Raw genomic sequence first — 19149 nt, 5'->3', positions numbered from 1 at the left:
CGCACGCTCACACTTTTATTTGCCATAATGAACCGTCCAGCCCCTGTGGAGATCTCCTATGAGAACATGCGTTTTCTGATAACTCACAACCCTACCAATGCTACTCTCAACAAGTTCACAGAGGTAAGATTGTAGTGTGGTCTACTCTTTGGATTGATTTCTAGGTAAAATCCCATTAAAAAATTCTCTTAGCACAAAGCCATTTATTTCTGTATTCGGAGTGTGGATGGTCATCCTGCCAATCCTGGTTTGAATTGGGTTGGGTTAGTTACAGCAGATTTTTTCAAGAACATTTATGGAATTTGGGAACTGTAGAGGTATCTAGTAGTGTTTTTTTTCTGTGTCCTTTCTACATTTATTGACAGGTTTTTTTTGGTCAAACATGCAGTCATAAAAATAACATTTATTGAACACAGTATGCACCCAGCATTATAATAAACAGTGTTAAACATTATGCAACAAGCAATGTTTGTGCTTAAGGTCACAAATACAAAAATCCTATCAGGTGTAGATACCATTATTATTTCCCTCTTACCAATGAGGAAACAGGTTCAGAGCCATTTAGTAATTTGCATAGTGGCACATAGTATGTGGTGGAACATGCTGTACTTGCCTAGGTGTCTGACACTAAAAACCATTCTGTACGTACTTCAGATATTCTAACCACCTTTGATGAAAAGACACCACCAGACTACTTAGTTGTAATAATCGTATGCAAGGGTCCAGAAACTTGGGGGACGGAAAAGGTGGTACAGGTAGTATTTTTATGTCGGATCCTTAATATTTTTTCTATTGGTAGGAGAAAAAACTCTTTGTACTTCTTTGAGCAAACATTTGAACATAAACTTCTTTTTTTTTTTTTTGAGGCAGAGTCTCGCTCTGTCGCCAGGGAGTACAGTGGCGCAGTCTCGGCTCACTGCAAGTTCTGCCTCCTGGGTTCATGCCATTCGCCTGCCTCAGCCTCCCTAGTAGCTGAGACTACAGGCGCCCACCACCATGCCCAACTAATTTTTTGTATTTCTAGTAGAGACAGGGTTTCACCGTGTTAGCCAGGATGGTCTCGATCTCCTGACCTTGTGATCTGCCGCCTCAGCCTCCCAAAGTACTGGGATTACAGACGTGAACCACTGTGCCCGGCCTTTTTTTTTTTTTTTTTTTTTTTTTTTTTTTTTTTTTTTTTTTTTTTTTTTGAGACGGAGTGCAGTGGCATGATCTTGCCTCACTGCAACCTGCACCTCCCAGGTTTTAGCTGTTCTCCTGCCTCAGCCTCCCAAGTAGCTGGGACTACAGGCATGCGCCACCACACCCAGCTAATTTTTGTATTTTTAATAGAAACGGAGTTTCACCATGTTGGCCAGGATGGTCTTGATTGTTGACGTCGTGATCCGCACGCCTCGGCCTTCCAAAATGCTGGGATTACACCGCGTCTGTCCAGAACATAAGCTTTTTCATCATTCTTGGGTTGTTGAGTTTAAATGATTTCTCTTGCTGTATTTATGGAGTAGACTTAGAAAGGTGGGTGAACTCCTAGTGATTCTCATTTTATAGATGGCAAAACTGAGACCGCAAGAGGTTTTGACTTGTTTAATGTCACAAATACCATAAGAAATTCTATCACAGCTTTTCAATGAATGACTATTACAGAGTTTATTTTAATGGGATTTTATTTGTATTTTGAAACATTTTTAAAATTCCTGACTTAATACTTCTACCTTTCCTGAGTCTGTATTGTAAGAAGGCCTTTTTGTGAAAAATGAAGTCCTTTAGCAATTAAAATAATTTTACACTTTAAATAACTAAATAATGGACCCTTCTTAAAGAATATCACTGTGCTTGCTTATTTATACTTATAATTTCCTGAACTTCTTAACTTTGTATACACAGTGTACAAGTTGATTCTAGGCCTGGTGTGCCTTCATATTGTTCAGTTAGCTTTAAGCCTGGCTGAATTATGTGGTACTATTTTCAACTTGTGGATTCTTTGGCCATAGACTTCACAAGTGGCACAGACCACTGTCCTCCTGCAACTATAAAAAAGATGTTGGTAGCCCCTTGAAGATAGGTAGTCACTGGGTTAGGCATTCACCATAGGGAGTTTTAAAGGAGCAAGGCTTCTGGCTATAATTGCATTAGCTGTCTTTTAATATACCACTTTTCTCCTAATTTCAGAATTTTATTTCTTTAAAAAAAGCAGTGTTTATTTCATAAAATAAGATACAGATAAGCAAAAAATTTAACAACATTTAATTGTTAATAATTGGCTTCTAGATGTTTTTCTCTGCATATATCTGTGTATATTCATAAATACACATACAGATAGGATCACACTATATATTTTAAAATCTTTCCCCATCCTCCTTGGTATTGTTTTATAGCTGTCATAGTGTTCACTATATGGATGTGCCATACTTCTTTAATCATTCCCTTATTTTTGGACAATTAATGTGGTTTCTAATTTTTCACCATTCCAGTTTGTGGTGAACATGCTGTTACCTAAATCTTTGTATATGTCTTTATTTCTTTTGTATAAACTCCCAGAAGTAGAATTTTTAGGTCACAGTGTATGTGAACTTTTGTGTAAGTTTTTGTGTTATGCTACCAAATTGCCCTTTAGAAAGGTGAGTCTTACTCACACTCCCACTGAGATTTCATGAGTGTCCATTAAGTATGTAACCACAGTGAGAACAATTCTGATCTTTGTCTAAAAATGATATCTCATTGTTTCAATTTATAATGGTACATTTCTTTTGTTGTTGTTGTTGTTGTTGTTGTTGTTGTTGTTTGAGACGGAGTCTTCCTCTGTCACCCAGGCTGGAGTGCAGTGGCACGATCTCGGCTTACTGCAATGTCTGCCTCCTGGGTTGAAGCGATTGTCCTGCCTCAGCCTCCTGAGTAGCTGGGATTACAGGCCCGTGCCACCACGGCCAGCTGATTTTTGTATTTTTAATAGAGGCGGGGTTTCACTATGTTAGTGAGGCTTGCCTCGAATTCCTTACCTTGTGATCTGCCTGCCTCAGGCCTCCCAAAGTGCTGAGATTACAGGTGTGAACCACCGCGCCCAGCCTGTAATAGTACATTTCTACGTTTTTGGCTGTAGGTTTCAAAAACAAGTTCCCTTATAATTTTTTTTTTTTTTTAAAGGAACTTAAGAAGTATGGAGTGACGACTTTGGTTCGAGTTTGTGATGCTACATATGATAAAGCTCCAGTTGAAAAAGAAGGAATCCATGTTCTAGTGAGTGTGTAGTCTTTAACTTTTTCACGACAAACAAGTTGTATCTTTCAAACATAAATATTTATAAAACTAGGCCAGGTGCACTGGCTAACACCTATAATCCCAATATTGTGGGAAGATCACTTGAACCTAGGAGTTCAAGACCAGCCTGGGCAATGTGGTGAGGTCTCATCTGTACAGATAATTAAAAAACTGGTGGCGCATGTTGGTGCACACCTGTGGTCCCAGCTACTTGGGTTTTTGAGGTGTGGGAATCACTTGAGCCCAGGTGGTTGAGACTGCAGTGAGCTGTGGCCACGCCACCACACGTCAGCCTGGGTGACAGAAGGAAACCCCATCTCAAAAAAAAAAAAAAAAAAAAAATTTAAAACTTGGTATTAGGTGGACATGGTGGCACACATCTGTAGTCCCAGCTACTTGGGAGGCTGAGGTGAAAGGATCGCCTGAGCCCAGGAGGTCAAGGTTGCAGTGAGCCTTGATTATGCCACTGCACTCCAGCCTGTATGACAGAGTAAGACCTTGTTTCAAAACAAAACAAAACACCCTGGCAGTAGTACTTTGGGATTTTTTAAGGTTGTAGTAGAAAATACATTATTGATAGCAGTCTTTCAAATTCCTTTGGATTAACAAATAGGGAGTTTTGTTCATTTGTGCTCTTAAAGCCTAAAATCATAGTATTTTCAACTAATAAAAAACAAAATTTAGTGCTCCTATTTTAACAAAATGTAAATTTGCAATTTTTATTTTTTAGGAAATTAATGCAATATTTAGCTTTGTTTCTTGGCTACTAATTGAATATAACGAAAGTAATTTCCATCAGACATTCTTAAGTCCATATGGAACTCTGCCACTTTGCAAGTACAAGATTAGTTACTTAATATTTTGTGGATAACTTGTAGGGGGCAAAAAGGTGGGATAAGAGGATGAGGAGAGGTAGAAGGCATCTTGCTCCAGAGTAATCAGCATAGTTTCTGATACTTTTTGTTAGGTTTCTGAGGAGCTTTAGGTGATTAGATTTCCTACCTAGCTCAATTTGAGTACAAAGTGATTGGAATTATTTTAAATTAAGTTCCTTTTTAGCACCAAAATAGGCTGTTTCCTTATAGCAAATGGGAGTGTCAGATTAGTTAACATTTTATTCTTTCTTCCCTAAGTTGTAGGAGCAGCTTTTAGGAGCATGTAATGAAATGTTCTTGTAGTTTTAGGTGTCTTTGAGCTGTTGGTTTGATTGTGGGAAGGTTATGTAGTAGGAAGAGAACTGGAGATTTTATATAGGTAGTTAGGTAGGAAGAAGGTAATAAGGAAGATACTGGTTTAAGGTTATGTTCCTGCTTATTGAGAGGTAGTTCTGTAGTCTTTATTATATTGGTCAGTGGTTGGGAAGGCAGTTGATGCAAAAAGAATAATGACCTGTTGGTAAGGCAGTTCTCTCATATCTGATCCATAAAGTTTCCTCATATCCATTTTGGTGAAAACAAAAACTAAATAGCCAAACGTGTTTAAAAAAAAAAGTTTTAGGGCCCCGTGTGGTGGCTCATGCCTGTTCCCAGCACTCTGGGATTCCAAGGTGGGTGGATCACTTGAGCCCAGGAGTTCCAAGACTAGTGGGGCAACATGGTGAAACCCTCTCTCTCCGAAAAATACAAAAATTAGCTGGACGTGGGGGCATGCGCCTATAGTCCCAGCACTTGGGAGGCTGAGGTGGGAGGATCACCTGAACCCGGGAGGTCAAGGCTGCAATGAGCCGTGATTGTGCTGCTGTGCTCCAGCTTGGGTGACAGAGACCTTGTCAATCAATCAGTCAATCAATAATGTGTTTTAATAGTTTGGCATGGTAATAATTTGCTTGCAGTCAGATTTCTAAATGACTTTACTGTCCACTGCTGGAAATCACTTGGGAATGAGTATAAACGTGTCAAATGCAGTCCTGTGTTTAAAAAATAGTAATAAAATTTAAACTTCTGAAAATCAGCTGCATACAAGTTTATTTTGCTGCATTATGAATATGTTCTCCAGTGAACAAAAATCAACTTGTTTTGACAGATGGCATAGTGAGAAAATGACTGGATTGACCATAGTCTGTTTGAGTCAGTACTGTTGGTAAACATCTTTGTGAAATAGAAATGAACTAAAGAACTTGAACTAGTTTGTAGAAGATAATGGTAGGCCTAAGATTTATTCCAGGCCTTTAAATTTAGGTTTTTGTTTTGTTTTAAATAGCTGTGATCTGGGAAATGCAAATCAAAAGCACAATATGATACCACCTTACTCCTGTAAGAATGGCCATAAAAAAAAAAAAAAAAATAGATGTTGGCATGGATGCGATGAGAAGGGAACACTTTTACACTGCTGGTGGGAATGTAAACTAGTTCAACCACTGTAGAAAACAACGTGGAGATTCCTTAAAGAACTAAAAGTAGAACTATCATTTGATCCAGCAATCCCACTACTGGGTATCTACCCAGAGGAAAAGAAGTCATTAAAAAAAAAATAATAAAAACCAACAAATAAATAAATAGCTATGATCAGATGAAATGAAAGGTTTAACTTACACTTGAAAAAACAAGGGCATTTAGCCTTAAGCCTGGAATTTCCTTTTCCCAGACAGAGATTTTAAGAGTTAATCTACTTTTGCTAGGTGAAGAGGGTTTTGGAACATTTCATGGTAAGAGGATATCCCCAAATAAGGCCTGTCAATCCTTTGAATGCTCTTGCAAACCAGACACACGTTGGAATAGACTAATGGTGGTTTTAGCTGTATCAGTTTGAGGGTCAAATGTTTCTAAATGATTAATGATTTTTTAAAAGTAGACAGTACTTATATGAGTAAGTGAAGCATGTTTTATGTTGTTTCTTAACTAGGTGCATTTTAGGGAGTATTAGAGGAAGTAAGCTCTTGACTAAGGTACTGGTTTTATTGCTATTTACAGTTAAACTCTCTAGTGCCATTTATAATAACACTGACAGTCTAATTACGGGGCGTAGTTGTCAACTCAAACATGTACTGTTATGGCTAATGGGCTACATGAAGTGTTCTAGTGGTGCCAATAATGAATGCAGAATCAATTTAATGCTCTGTCACTTTTTTCTTTTTCCCCCTCTAGTATCTTAAAGTGTCCTTATGCAATCTCATTAGAATAGCCTTATGTTTTAAAAAAAATTCCTGTTTTTGCGTTTCTGTCCTTGAAGCTTAGAAGGGAGGAGGGAAGGCTTATAAAATGTCAGCCCACAGTCCCCCTCCTCCACTCCCCTTTTGTGTTGGTTTCTTAGGACCTCTTGCTAAGTAGTGAGGAAGATAAACCCCTGCCTATACTGTGAATGCTTGTGGGATTAGTCTTAATTGAAAGATAGCCCAAATAGGTGAATACAGAAAGAGAAAGGGATACTTGACAAAATGGTCTCCATTTGCCTGGGACCCTGTCATGCAGCACTGTCCTTGTTAAATGGGGACATATATAATTTAGTAAGCACTTTAAAAATATTTGCTGCTTGCCTTTTAATAAGCACAAAGATGGTAGTATGTTTCTGTTATGATTTGCTAACTATTGGAGATTTCTTATCAGATAACCTTTCTCTAAAGATGTCATAACTTAGTTATCTTCAATTATAATCTTCAGTTATCTGTAGAGACCAATGAAACACCAGTTGGTATGCTTTGCCAGAGTGGACTTTTTTTTTTTTTGAGACGGAGTCTGGCTCTGTCGCCCGGAGTGCGGTGGCCGGATCTCAGCTCACTGCAAGCTCCACCTCCCGGGTTTACGCCATTTTCCTCCCTCAGTCTCCCGAGTAGCTGGGACTACAGGCGCCCGCCACCTCGCCCAGCTAGTTTTTTGTATTTTTAGTAGAGACAGGGTTTCACCGTTGTTAGCCAGGATGGTCTCGATCTCCTGACCTCATGATCCGCCCGTCTCGGCCTCCCAAAGTGCTGGGATTACAGGCTTCAGCCACCGCGCCCGGCCCAGAGTGGACTTTTAAATCATGTTGACAAATGTGCTGTGTCCTCTCTTACTTTGTCTTGGCTTTAATTACAGTTTTGTCTATTATGTCTAATTACTATATTCAGATATCATATTTGGGAGAACACTAGCTCTTATGACTCTGATAGAGATTTCTGTAAGTTTTTGTAAATTTAGATGTGTGTGACACTGCATTGAGAAGGCTAATTTATTTGGCAGACTTTAATTTCAATCCTGGATTATTTTACAGCAATGATCAGAATTGTGTTAACAATAGGTATATATAGTGCGGTTAGTTCAGTTAGGCCTGCCGTGTGTACTCTGCACAGCTATTCTGTATTAGAATGTTAATCTTGGAGAAGATATCAATTTAATGTAAAAAGTGATTTCTTTTCAGGATTGGCCATTTGATGATGGAGCTCCACCCCCTAATCAGATAGTAGATGATTGGTTAAACCTGTTAAAAACCAAATTTCGTGAAGAGCCAGGTTGCTGTGTTGCAGTGCATTGTGTTGCGGGATTGGGAAGGTAAACTCTTACCCTTATTACCCTTTTTGTCTGAATTCATTACCATGACTAAGTTGGTTGAAAGTTTCACTTTGGTAGGTATTTGCATATATTTTACTAAGTAACATTAAATTACCTGAAAGGAAAGGAAATGAGAAGAAAAACTAGTGTAATGATTTCTCAGAATAGTCTGTTCATTTCATCTGGTTGTCTGATTCTGATGCCAGCCTGGATTTAGTGGATGTTTTATTTTTCTCCCTATTTCAAGTAATCAAAAGTTCAGGTCACTGAAATAGGCAACAAAATTAAAATAATTTTAGAGTTTGATGAATCTATACATGGGTAATTTTGGACTGAGATGAATGGGAAGTTAATAGGTAGAGAACAAATATCTGAACTTTAAACTCTTGAAAGGAGATGTATGGGCAAGAATTGACTTTGATCTTAAAACCTTTTCCCCTGAGCATTGCTTGGAATGGTGTTGCAACGCTGTCATCAACAGCAGATTAAATGCCAATTTAGGATGCACACTTTGACTCAGAACATTAGTGTAGGCTGCCATTGCCTCAAGGTGGTGGTGACTCAGGCTGTTAGTTCTGCTCTGCCCTTTTGTTTGCTATTTTCCTTTTTTGTAGTGTGGTACTGTTCGTTCATAAGGTTAGAAGTTTTAGTCCTTATACTGACGATTGAAGATAATGTTGTAACTTGACAGTTTTATAACTAGTAGCTATCCTAGTTTTAGGTATTCCAAAATTGGTGCCCTGTATTGGGCTTTATAAAAACATCATTTCCTTTGTTAAATTTTTTTAAAAGATAGAACTTTTCCTAGTCATCAATTCTTGGGCATTTTCCTAGCTCATCAAAAGGATTTACTTGAAAAAGTCTAGCACCTTTTTAGCATTTGATAAGGAAATATTAAAATCAATTGGTGGCCGGGCGTGGTGGCTCAAGCCTGTAATCCCAGCACTTTGGGAGGCCGAGACAGGTGGATCACGAGGTCAGGAGATCGAGACCATCCTGGCTAACACGGTGAAACCCTGTCTCTACTAAAAAATACAAAAAACTAGCCGGGTGAGGTGGCGGGCGCCTCTAGTCCCAGCTACTTGGGAGGCTGAGGCAGGAGAATGGCGTAAACCCGGGAGGCGGAGCTTGCAGTGAGCTGAGATCCAGCCACTGCACTCCAGCCTGGGCGACAGAGCGAGACTCCGTCTCAAAAAAAAAAAAGTTTGGTAATGAAAATTCTGACACACTGGAGATACGTAATGTGTTTGGCCATTTATTTTACTGTGATAATGGCTAAAGACCAATGAAGGATTTTTGATAATATCTAGTGATGAGAAAATTTAATATATAATGTGATGTTTTAAAGAGTGAAGATCTCTTAAGGTTTAAGAATTTTGTGCTTTACTAAAAGTAGATAATCAAGCTGGGCACTGTGGTTCACACCTGTAATCCCAGCACTTTGGGAGGTGGAGGCAGGCAGATTGCTTGAGCCTAGGAGTTCAAGAGCAGACTGGGTAACATGGAGAAACCCCATCTCTACTAACTACTAAAAATACAAAAATTAGCTGGGCATGGTGGCGGGCACCTATAGTCCCAGCTACTTGAGGGACTGAGACAGGAAGATCCACCTGAGTCTTGGGAGGTTGAGGTTGCAGTGAGCCATGATTGTGCCACTGCACTCTGGCCTGGGTGATAGAGCGAGACCCTGTCTGTCTGTCCCCCCCTCCTCCCCCGCCAAAAAAAATCATAGAATTTATGATGATGAGATATATTTACTATATTAGGCAGATACCAGCTACTTTAGTATATAGGATAAAGAAGCTCGTGTATTGCATTGGTAATAAGCAGTTACAGGTTTTTAAAAATCCTTCATTCCAAGACTTATGGATACTTACATATGGGTTTTTTCTGCAGGGCACCTGTGCTGGTTGCACTTGCTTTGATTGAATGTGGAATGAAGTATGAAGATGCAGTTCAGTTTATAAGACAGTGAGTATGAAGTTTTGTGTTCAGAAACACAGAAGGCAAGATCATGCATGAGGAAGGAATTATGGAAGGGATATTCATTTATAGTATGGGATAATTTGCTTTTTTTGGCTTAAAGTATTTGAAGAAGTAAAAAATTTAGAGCAGGTGATAGAGACTCAGTACAGCTGGTTTCCAGATTTAAAAAGTTTTCTAATTTGGACATTATAGACTGTGTCCAGTATATTGTTTAAGTATCTAGGAATCTCGAAAATGCTTTTTTAATAGATTCCAAATATCTTCCAAATACAATTCTCTATTAGGAGGAGGCAAGAAGAATGTATAGAGGAACAGTTAATCACCTGGGACTCTTTTTTGTTTTTGAGATGGGGTCTCGCTCTGTTGCTCAGGCCGGAGTGCCGTGGCTCGATCTCAGCTCACTGTAGCCTCTGCCTCCTGGGTTCAAGCGATTCTCCTGCCTCAGCCTCCCAGGTAGCTGGGACTACAGGTGCGCACCACCACGTCCAGCTAATTTTTGTACTTTTAGTAGAGACGGGTTTCACCATGTTGGCCAGGATGGTCTCAATCTCCTGACTTCATGATCTGCCCACCTCGGCCTCCCAAAGCGCTGGGATTACAGGCATGAGCCATCACGCCTGGCCTTATGTGGGACCTCTTAAGTGATCGATTCAGGGACAAAATCAGGATGCAGGATCTTGACATTGATCTGGAATAACGGGTCATGCTATTTTGTTATGCAGAATTCTTTGACAATTTTTGTCTTGCCCTTTCCCTTTCAACCCTTCCTTTTAAAAAAGAAAACAAAAGAAAAGACTATTTGCGACAGAGAGCATGAAATACATGGTAGCGGCTAGGAAGGTAACACATTTCAAGGAATGCTATCTGTGTATGTCTTGAACCTGTTTCTTATCTGAATATAATTTTTTAGCATCCTAAATTAAAAACTTGCTACCAACTCTAATCTGAAGAATATATCAGTCTAATTGGAAGAATGTAGTCAGATGTTTCTGGATAAACTATTCTGATCTTTATTAAATGGTTAATAGACTAAAATGACAGTCAGCAAGAAAAAATTTTCTATTCCTTCTAGGAGGACTTAGAAAGTTCACGTTGCAACTTATCTCTTTAAGAAGTGTTGTAGTATGGGAAATACGCTGGTTTTCAGCTGTGTGGAATTAGAAAGGCCTTCGGATGTAAATAATGCATTTCAGTGAATCAGACAGCTCTTTTTTTACGTGATAAAGTTTGCCATTCTTGTGTTTTCAGAAAAAGAAGGGGAGCATTCAATTCCAAACAGCTGCTTTACTTGGAGAAATACCGACCTAAGATGCGATTACGCTTCAGAGATACCAATGGGCATTGCTGTGTTCAGTAGAAAGACATGTAAACGAAGGCTTACTTGATTGTGGCATTTAGAGGGAACTCTTGGTACCTGGAAATGTGAATCTGGAATCTTACCTGTGTCATCAAAGTAGTGATGGATTCAGTACTCCTCAACCACTCTCCTAATGATTGGAACAAAAGCAAACAAAAAAGAAATCTCTCTATAAAATGAATAAAATGTTTAAGAAAAGAGAAAGAGAAAAGGAATTAATTCAGTGAAGGATGATTTTGCTCCTAGCTTTGGAGTTTGAATTTCTGCCAGGATTGAATTATTTTGAAATCTCCTGTCTTTTAAACTCTGTTTCCAAAAATAGGTCTCTAAGGAAAACCAGACAGAACACTTAAGCCTTGCAGAACCATCTTTTTGGGGAGCACACTCTCCATTATGGCTTGGACACTAGATCTCCCTGTGGTGGGATTTTTTTCCCTTTTTTTGTTGGGGAGGGTGGTGGTCATATTTTTCCCTCCTTTTTTCTTTCTCTCCTAACACCTCCCTTTTCCCCTGATCCAAGTTGTAGATGGAATAGAAGCCCTTGTTGCTGTAGATGTGGCGTGCAGTCTGGCAGCCTTAAGCCCACCTGGGCACTTTAGATAAACTAAGAAAAAAACACCAAAAAAAAAAAAAAAATAAAAAAGAAAAAAACAGGCACGTATATATATTATAATGATCAGGTGGTTTTTAGTCTTTTACTGATGAAAGGGTGTTCATGTTAGTTTCTTTTCCTCAAAAACCCTATCTAATACTAGGCAAAGTTAGCCAGAAGAAGCCTTTTGTTTGTGTTTTTTATTTTGGTAAATTAGTGGGGGAAATTGGCATTTTTAAGAGGAGTCTCTTCTCAACTTAGCTGAGTCAAATTCTTCTCTTCCCTAACCAGTGAAACTAAGTGGATATCCCAGAAACTTGTCTTCTAAAAGGGAGGACTCCGGGCCATCAATAAAGATGTCCAGGGAGTGAGCGTACTTTCTACACCCTGTAGAATTGTGGGCTGTAGCGTTACTCTGATTTTCTGTCTAGTATCAGAGAATGCTGGTAGCTTAAAATTTTTATTTTAGGACTTATACTCTCTGAATTTTCAGGAACCATCAAAGGAGTAGCAGGAAATTCACATTTTTCGACTTGAGAAATGCTTGTGTGTGTTTTCCAAACTGCCCTCTGTGTAAAGTTCAGTTTAACCACTGATTGCCTTGTTATTACTAGGTTCTTTGGAGATTAAAAAAAAAAAAAATCCCTGGTTTAAAACCAACAGTGATGCCTAGTGAGCATGTGTCCACAGGCCATAACAGGGTAGAAGAGAGACATTGCACAACCCAATGAGTAGCGAAGGGACTGTGTTGCTTGTGAAGTGGTGTAGTACCATTTTTGCAGATTGTTTGCTGGGTTTAGCGTACTGATCTAGAAAAGCTGTTTTTCTGCTCCTTTGTGGAAGGCAGTTACGATCAAGCTGCATGGACAAAGCAGGTAGAGGGGCATCATCAGGGGCTCTTGCACTATTTTCTTCTCTAAATATTACATACTCAGTAGTGCCCTGCTTCTAAGGCTCTGAATACAGGCTTAAAGTCATCTTGTCCTGCTGGAATTTGCTGTACAGAGCCATAAGCCTCCCATTTTGTTAGTGTCAGCTAGGCCAGTAGGAACAGACCGGGACCTTGTCTCACACTGATGATACCTCAAATGTTGGCCGGCTATGTGAACTGCCTATTTCCTATTGCTGGAGTTTTGATTTTTAACTAAATGCAAATCTGTAGATTCTCTCCTCTCCCATCCCAGAAAACAAAACAAAATAATGCTTTTTGAAATTGTTTATAGGACTTTAAAACATAATAGTATATCCAAAATTCTTTATTTCAGAACACAACAATAGATTCCATTAATATAGACTCAAGATCAAAACAGCATACCTGCTAAGATAGATGGTATTGACTCCACTGGGTTTTGATCAATACAATAACAAACCTTTTCCCTTTGACATACTCTGAATTTTGTTGTTTGGGGGGAGGGTGTGCGTGTGTGCGTGTGCGTGTGTGTGTGTGTGCTTGTGTGCGTGCGTGCGCAGTGTCCATCAGTACCGGTGCCTGCCTGAGATAGGAAAATTACATTCCTGGTTCTGTATTGAGGAGAAGGATGTGTAAAGCAACATGAAACATTAGCCCTCATTTTGTTTTAAAGACTAATGTTAATTGTTCTTAAAACTGGATTTTTTTTTTCCTTAAAATTAAAGCAATTTTTTTCTTTTGGATTTAATGAAGTATTGCTAGCTGAAGCCAGTTTGACATAGAGATGTCAGATTGATTTGAAAGGTGTGCAGCCTGATTTAAAACCAAACCCTGAACCCTTTTAAAGAACAATAAAACGTATTTTACACGCTCTTTGTGCATTTTTTCCTCCATCCTCATGAATTTATGTCTGTGCTTATAAAGCAGAGTTTAGGCTGGGTGCAGTGGCTCATGCCTGTAATCCCAGTACTTGGGGAGGCCAAGGCAGGCTGATCACTTGAGCCCAGGGGTTCAAGACCACCCTGGGTAACGTGGTGAGTCCATCTCTACAAAAAATTTTTAATAATTAGCTGGGCATGGTGGTGTGTACCTGCAGTCTCAGCTACTTGGGAGGCTGAGGTGGGAAGAACACTTGACCCCAGGAGGTTGAGGCTGTGATCGTGCCGCTGTACTCCAGCCTTGGTGACAGAGACCCTGGCTCAAAAAAACAAAAACAAAATGTCACTTATATGTGTTCCCCTTTCTTTGCCTGCTATTCTCAAGGACTGTTTTGGGTCCTGCTAGTTTACTGCAAGGAGGTAAAATAGAGGCTTGAAAATTCAAAGATTTTATGTCACTAAGGTGTTAGTAAGAGCCAACTTAACCATAGCTGGGATACATCTGGTACATTTTCTGGTTCAATTCTTGTATACAACCCTGTAGGAATTCAGCATCTTGTCAAAGGCTTGGTTTATACCATAGATTATTATTTTTTAGAGACAGTCATGTAGTGCTTCCCAGACTGGAGTGCAGTGATTATTCACAGACTCAGTCATCGCATACTGTGGACATCCTGAGTAGCCTGTCACTGTACCCAGCTTATTTATACCATAGGTTTTGGTGGAGCATTGCAACTTTGTACTTGAATTCGTATTAACAGTGAGGAAGTAACAACTCTATATTAATATATCAGAACTTGGGAGTGTGGAATTTCCCTTTCACTATGGGTAAGCATCCATCCACCCAACTAACAACATGCTTAGATACTAGGAAAAGATGCGACACTCATTTCACTTTGGAGGACCTCAGTCTGGAGGGGGCGTCAGATATGTAGACATAAAACAGTTACAGTGGGTGATGATAGTAATGATATTTATAGTTCATTGAACCACAGCCTGGGCAACATGGCCAAACCCCGACTTGACAAAAAGTACAGAAACTAACCGGGTGTGGTGGCGCACTACCATCTGGACCACAGTCCCAGCTACTCGGGAGGCTGAAGTGAGAGGATTGCTTGAACATGGGAGGTTGCAGTGACCCGATACTGTGCCACTGCACTTCATCTTGGGTGACAGTGAGACCAGTCTCAGAATTCATTGATCCTGTCACTTGTCGTCTTCACCTTTTCATGTCCCTCATTACCTAGCTTAGACTCTGTGATTCATTGTGGCAATCACTCAGCTTTTCAGCCTTGCCCCATCTCTTGTTTCATTGTACTTCCCTGGCTAAACTCCATTTTTGGTTAAGTTCGGTACTCCACTTTCTGTTCACTTAAGTACTTATGCAACTGAATATGCTGATTCAGTCTCTCTAAGGTCATGACCTCCTGGGGCCAGGTGGTGTGCACCTATTAAGTCTCAAGTTACTCAGGAGGCTGAGGCAGGAGAATCACTTGGGCCCAGGAGTTTGAGGCTACCTTGTGAAATGATTGTGCCTGTGAACAGCCACTGCATGGCATCCTGGGCAACATAGTGAGACCCTGCCTTGAAAAATAAAGCTATGACCTCACATGGGCCTCAAAACCTTTCAATCCTAGTACATTTCTCTATCCCATTTACACTTCCTCTTAAATTTTTAACAGCTTTGCCATTCTCTCAGCTTATGAGTGTTTTTTAAACTTAGAAATAAAATTTTCACAGGCTCCTACCATCACATCTACTCACCCACCTGCATCTGTGCTACTGTCTTTCTTATAGTACTATAGACAGACTGTCCTTGCCCTTTTTTTTTTTTTTTTTTTTTTGAGATGGAGTCTTGCACTGTCACCCAGGCTGGAGTGCAGTGGCGCAATCTCAGCTTGCTGCGCAATCTCAGCTTACTGCAACTTCCTCCTCCTGGGAGCAAGCGATTCTCCTGCCTCAGCCTCCTGAGTAGCAGGGATTATAGGCGCGTGCCACCAAGCCCAGCTAATTTTTGTATTTTTAGTAGAGATGGGGTTTCACCATGTTGGTCAGGCTGGTCTCAAACTCCTGACCTCGTGATCTGCCCACTTCGGCCTCCCAAAGTGCTGGGATTACAGGCATGAGCCACTGCCCGGCCTGTCCTTGCCCTATTTAAGGCAAGCTCTTTCACTTGTGTGCTAAATTCCATCCCTTACCTGTTCAAAGGGCCCTGATGTGTAGCCATTTTGCTTCTCTGTCCTGCTCATTACCTTTTCCCCCTACTAGATCATTCCCATGAGCCTACGAACATGCTAGTATTTATTAAATACTAAAAGTATTAAATACTAAAAATACCATATTAAAAGAAATCCTTGTTTGACCCCACATCTGCCGCTTCAGCTACCATCCCCTTTCTTTGCTCTTCTCTAGTACAACTTGAGAGCTATCTACCTATACTCTGTACTTCTTTTGAGCGCGCACCAATGAGCGTTTTGACTCCACAGGAACAGCCCATGTAAAGATCACCAGAGGCTGGGTGCAGTGGCTCATGCCTGCACTTTGGGAGGCCAAGGCAGGCGGATCACGTGAGGCCAGGAGTTCAAGACCAGCCTGCCCAACATGGTGAAACCCTGTCTCTACTAAAAATACAAAATTAGCTGGATGTGGTGGCACATGCCTGTAATCCCAGCTACTTTGGGTGACTGAGGCACGAGAATCGCTTGAACCTGGGAGGCAGAGGTTGCAGTGAGCCAAAATTGTGCCTCTGTGCTCCAACCTAGGCAACAGAGTGAGACTGTCTCAAAAAAAAAAAAAAAGGATCCACCCCAATGGTAAGTTCTCATAACTTTTTTGAGGGTCTCGTTTTGTCACTCGGGCTGAAGTGTAGTGGCACGATCATAGCTCACTGTAACCTTGAACTCTTGGGCTCAAGCGATCCTACCTCAGCCTCCTGAGTAGCTAGGACTACAGGTGCATGTCACTGTGCCCAGCTACTTAAAATTTTTTGGTTGGACATGGTGGCTCACGCCTGTAATCCCAGCACTTTGGGAGTCTGAGGCAGGCAGATCACCTGAGGCCAGGAGTTCGAGATCAGCCTGTCCAACATGGTGAAACCCTGTCTCTTCTAAAAATACAAAATTAGCTGGGTATGGTGATGCATGCCTGTAGTCCCAGCAACTCCGGAGGCTGAGGCAGGAGAATCATGCCATTGCACTCCAGCCTGGGCGACAAGAGCAAAACTCTGTCTCCAAAAATAAAATATTTTTTTTTGTTTTGGAGAGACATAGTCTTTACAGCCCTTTTTTTTTTTTTGAGATGGAATCTTGCTCTGTGGCCCAGGCTGGAGTGCAGTGGTGCGATCTCGGCTCACTGCAATCTCTACCTCCCGGGTTTAAGTTATTCTCCTGCCTCAGCCTCTTGAGTAGCTGGGACTACAGGCACATGCCACCATGCCCAGCTAATTTTTGTATTTTTAGTAGAGATGGGGTTTCACCATGTTGGCCAGGCTGGTCTCGAACTCCTGACCTCAAGTGATCCCTCCGCCTCAGCCTCCCAAAGTGCTGGGATTACGGGCGTGAGCTGCCGTGCCTGGCCAAAACATAGTCTTTTTGTGTTGCCCAGGCTGGTCTTGAACTCCTGGTCTCAAATGATCCCCCTGCCTCAGCCTCCCAGAGCGCTGAGATTATGAGCATGAGCCACTGTGCCCACCTTCATAACTTCTTTGACATGTCAGCATATGGTATAGTTGACCACTTCCTCTTTGAAATGCTTCATTTGCATGTAGGAAAATAATGCGTTTCTCCCCTAACCCCCCCAAAATGTCCAGGTTCTAAATCGCTGGAACCTGTGAATATTATCCTACATGTCAAAGGGACTTTGTGGGTGTGATTAAGTTCACAGTTTTGAGATGGGAAGAATATCCTGGATTATCTTGGTAGGCCTGATCTAATAGCATGGGTCCGCAAAAACAGAACCTTTCCTAGCTGAGGTCAGAGGGAGATGTGTCTAGGATAGAAGGAACAGAGATTATTTGAAGGTGGTGGGAAAGGGCCAGGAGCCAAGGAGTGACGGCATCCTCGAACCTGGAGAAGGCAAGACAACAGATTCTCCCTACAGCCTCCAAGAAGGAACTTAGTCTGCTAACACCTTGATTTTGGTTGCATGTAGGATTTCTACAGAACTGTAGAATAAATCTGTTGTTTTAAGCCACAATGTTTGTGATAGTTTATTATAGCACCAATAGAAAACGAATGCAGGTTTTTGCCTCTAGAACACCACACTCCTGAGTTTTCACCTAGTTGAGTGACCACACCTCAGTTTGGGTTTCTAGTTCCTCATTAGCTTCTACACTTCTGTTCTATTTCCCTGGACTCTATTCTCTGGACTCTAGACCCATATCCAGTACCTCCCTGTCATCTCTCACTGATATGTATAGTTGAAACTTAACTTCAGTCCCTGCTCAAACGTTAGCTTGAGTGAAGCTGTCTGTGACCACCCTATTTGTCCTGCTATGCTTTACTGTCCTCTGTAATACCACCATCTCATAACTTTTTTTTTTTTTTTTTTTTTTTTTTTTTTTTTTTTTTTTTAATTTCACTCTTGCTGCCAGGCTGGAGTGCAAATGCAATCTCGGCTCACTGCAACCTCCACCTCCTGGGTTCAAGCGATTCTCCTGAGTAGCTGGAATTACAGGCATGTGCCACCACGTCTGGCTAATTTTGTATTTTTAGTAGAGACAGGGTTTCTCCATGTTGATCAGGCTGGTCTCAAACTCCCGACCTCATGTGATCTGCCTGCCTCAGTCTCCCAAAGTGCTGGGATTACAGGTGTGAGCCACCGCGCCCAGCCTCAACTTTTTGATTATGTGTTTCCCCCACCAAAATATAAGCTTAACAAAGGCATAGCTGTTTTTTGTTTTGTGTTTCATTCACCGTATCTTCAGCACCTCAAATAGTACTTGGCATGCAGCAGGTACTCAGTGGATACTGAATGAATGGGTACAGATAGAGGCAGACCAATGATGGTACTGTGACACTAGGGAGTAAATAAAACTGCCCGGGAGCACATCAGGAGATGCTGCAGTGGGCGTGTTTGAGCTGGATTTTAAGGATGAGATAGAAAAAGTTGATACACAATGAGATAGCACGTTCCATCCATCAGAATGGCTATTGTAAAAAAGATGGACAATAACAAGTCTTGGGAAGGGTACGAAGAAATTGGAACCTTCATACATTGCGGGTAATAATATAAAACGATGGTGCAGTCAGTTTTGAAAAACAGTTGGGCAGTTTCTCAAAAAGTTAAACACTTGCTGTATGACCCAGCAATTCCAATATGTCCAATATTCCATTCTAGGTATATACAAGGGAAATGAAGACATTATGGTTGCATGGGCTAGGGCGGGGACAGGGTTTCTTTCTGTGGTGATCAAAGTGTTCTGGAATTAGACAGTGGTGATGGTTGCATAACAGTGTGACGGTATTAAATGCTGCTAAGTTGTACACTTACAAAGAAAGGTTGATGTGGGGACAGTACATTTCAGGTCGAGGAAATAATACAAGGCAGTGGAAGTATGAAAGAGCGTGGTATGTTGGGGAGAAGGGGCAAGAATTGGTCTCTCTGGAGGGTTTGGATTTGTGCTAGGCAGGTTTGGTTGTCATGAGACTAGAAGAGCTGCTAGACACTCCTTCGTTGTGCCTCCCCGTCTACCCGCAAGGGCACAGATG

General features: G+C 41.0%; 1 protein-coding gene across 3 annotated transcripts; it reads left to right on the top strand.

The window, feature by feature from the left end:
• On the top strand, positions 1-13436 carry PTP4A2 (protein tyrosine phosphatase 4A2). 3 transcript variants are annotated; one of them, XM_017857061.1, is made up of 5 exons: positions 1-123; positions 3142-3234; positions 7588-7718; positions 9615-9689; positions 10953-13436. In XM_017857061.1, the coding sequence occupies exons 1-5, from the start codon at positions 28-30 to the stop codon at positions 11059-11061; spliced, it is 504 nt and encodes a 167-aa protein (XP_017712550.1). In that variant the 5' UTR covers positions 1-27; the 3' UTR covers positions 11062-13436. The 3 variants fall into 3 exon arrangements, with proteins under 3 accessions (XP_017712550.1, XP_017712552.1, XP_017712551.1); XM_017857063.1 differs by lacking the exon at positions 3142-3234; XM_017857062.1 differs by lacking the exon at positions 9615-9689.
• The last annotated feature ends 5713 nt before the right edge of the window (positions 13437-19149 follow it).

The sequence above is a fragment of the Rhinopithecus bieti genome, unplaced genomic scaffold (assembly GCF_001698545.2).
Source record: "Rhinopithecus bieti isolate Rb0 unplaced genomic scaffold, ASM169854v2 scaffold_44592, whole genome shotgun sequence".
NCBI classification, from domain to species: domain Eukaryota; kingdom Metazoa; phylum Chordata; class Mammalia; order Primates; family Cercopithecidae; genus Rhinopithecus; species Rhinopithecus bieti.
Note: the sequence above shows the minus strand (reverse complement) of the source record. Positions and strands in the feature narration are given on the sequence as shown.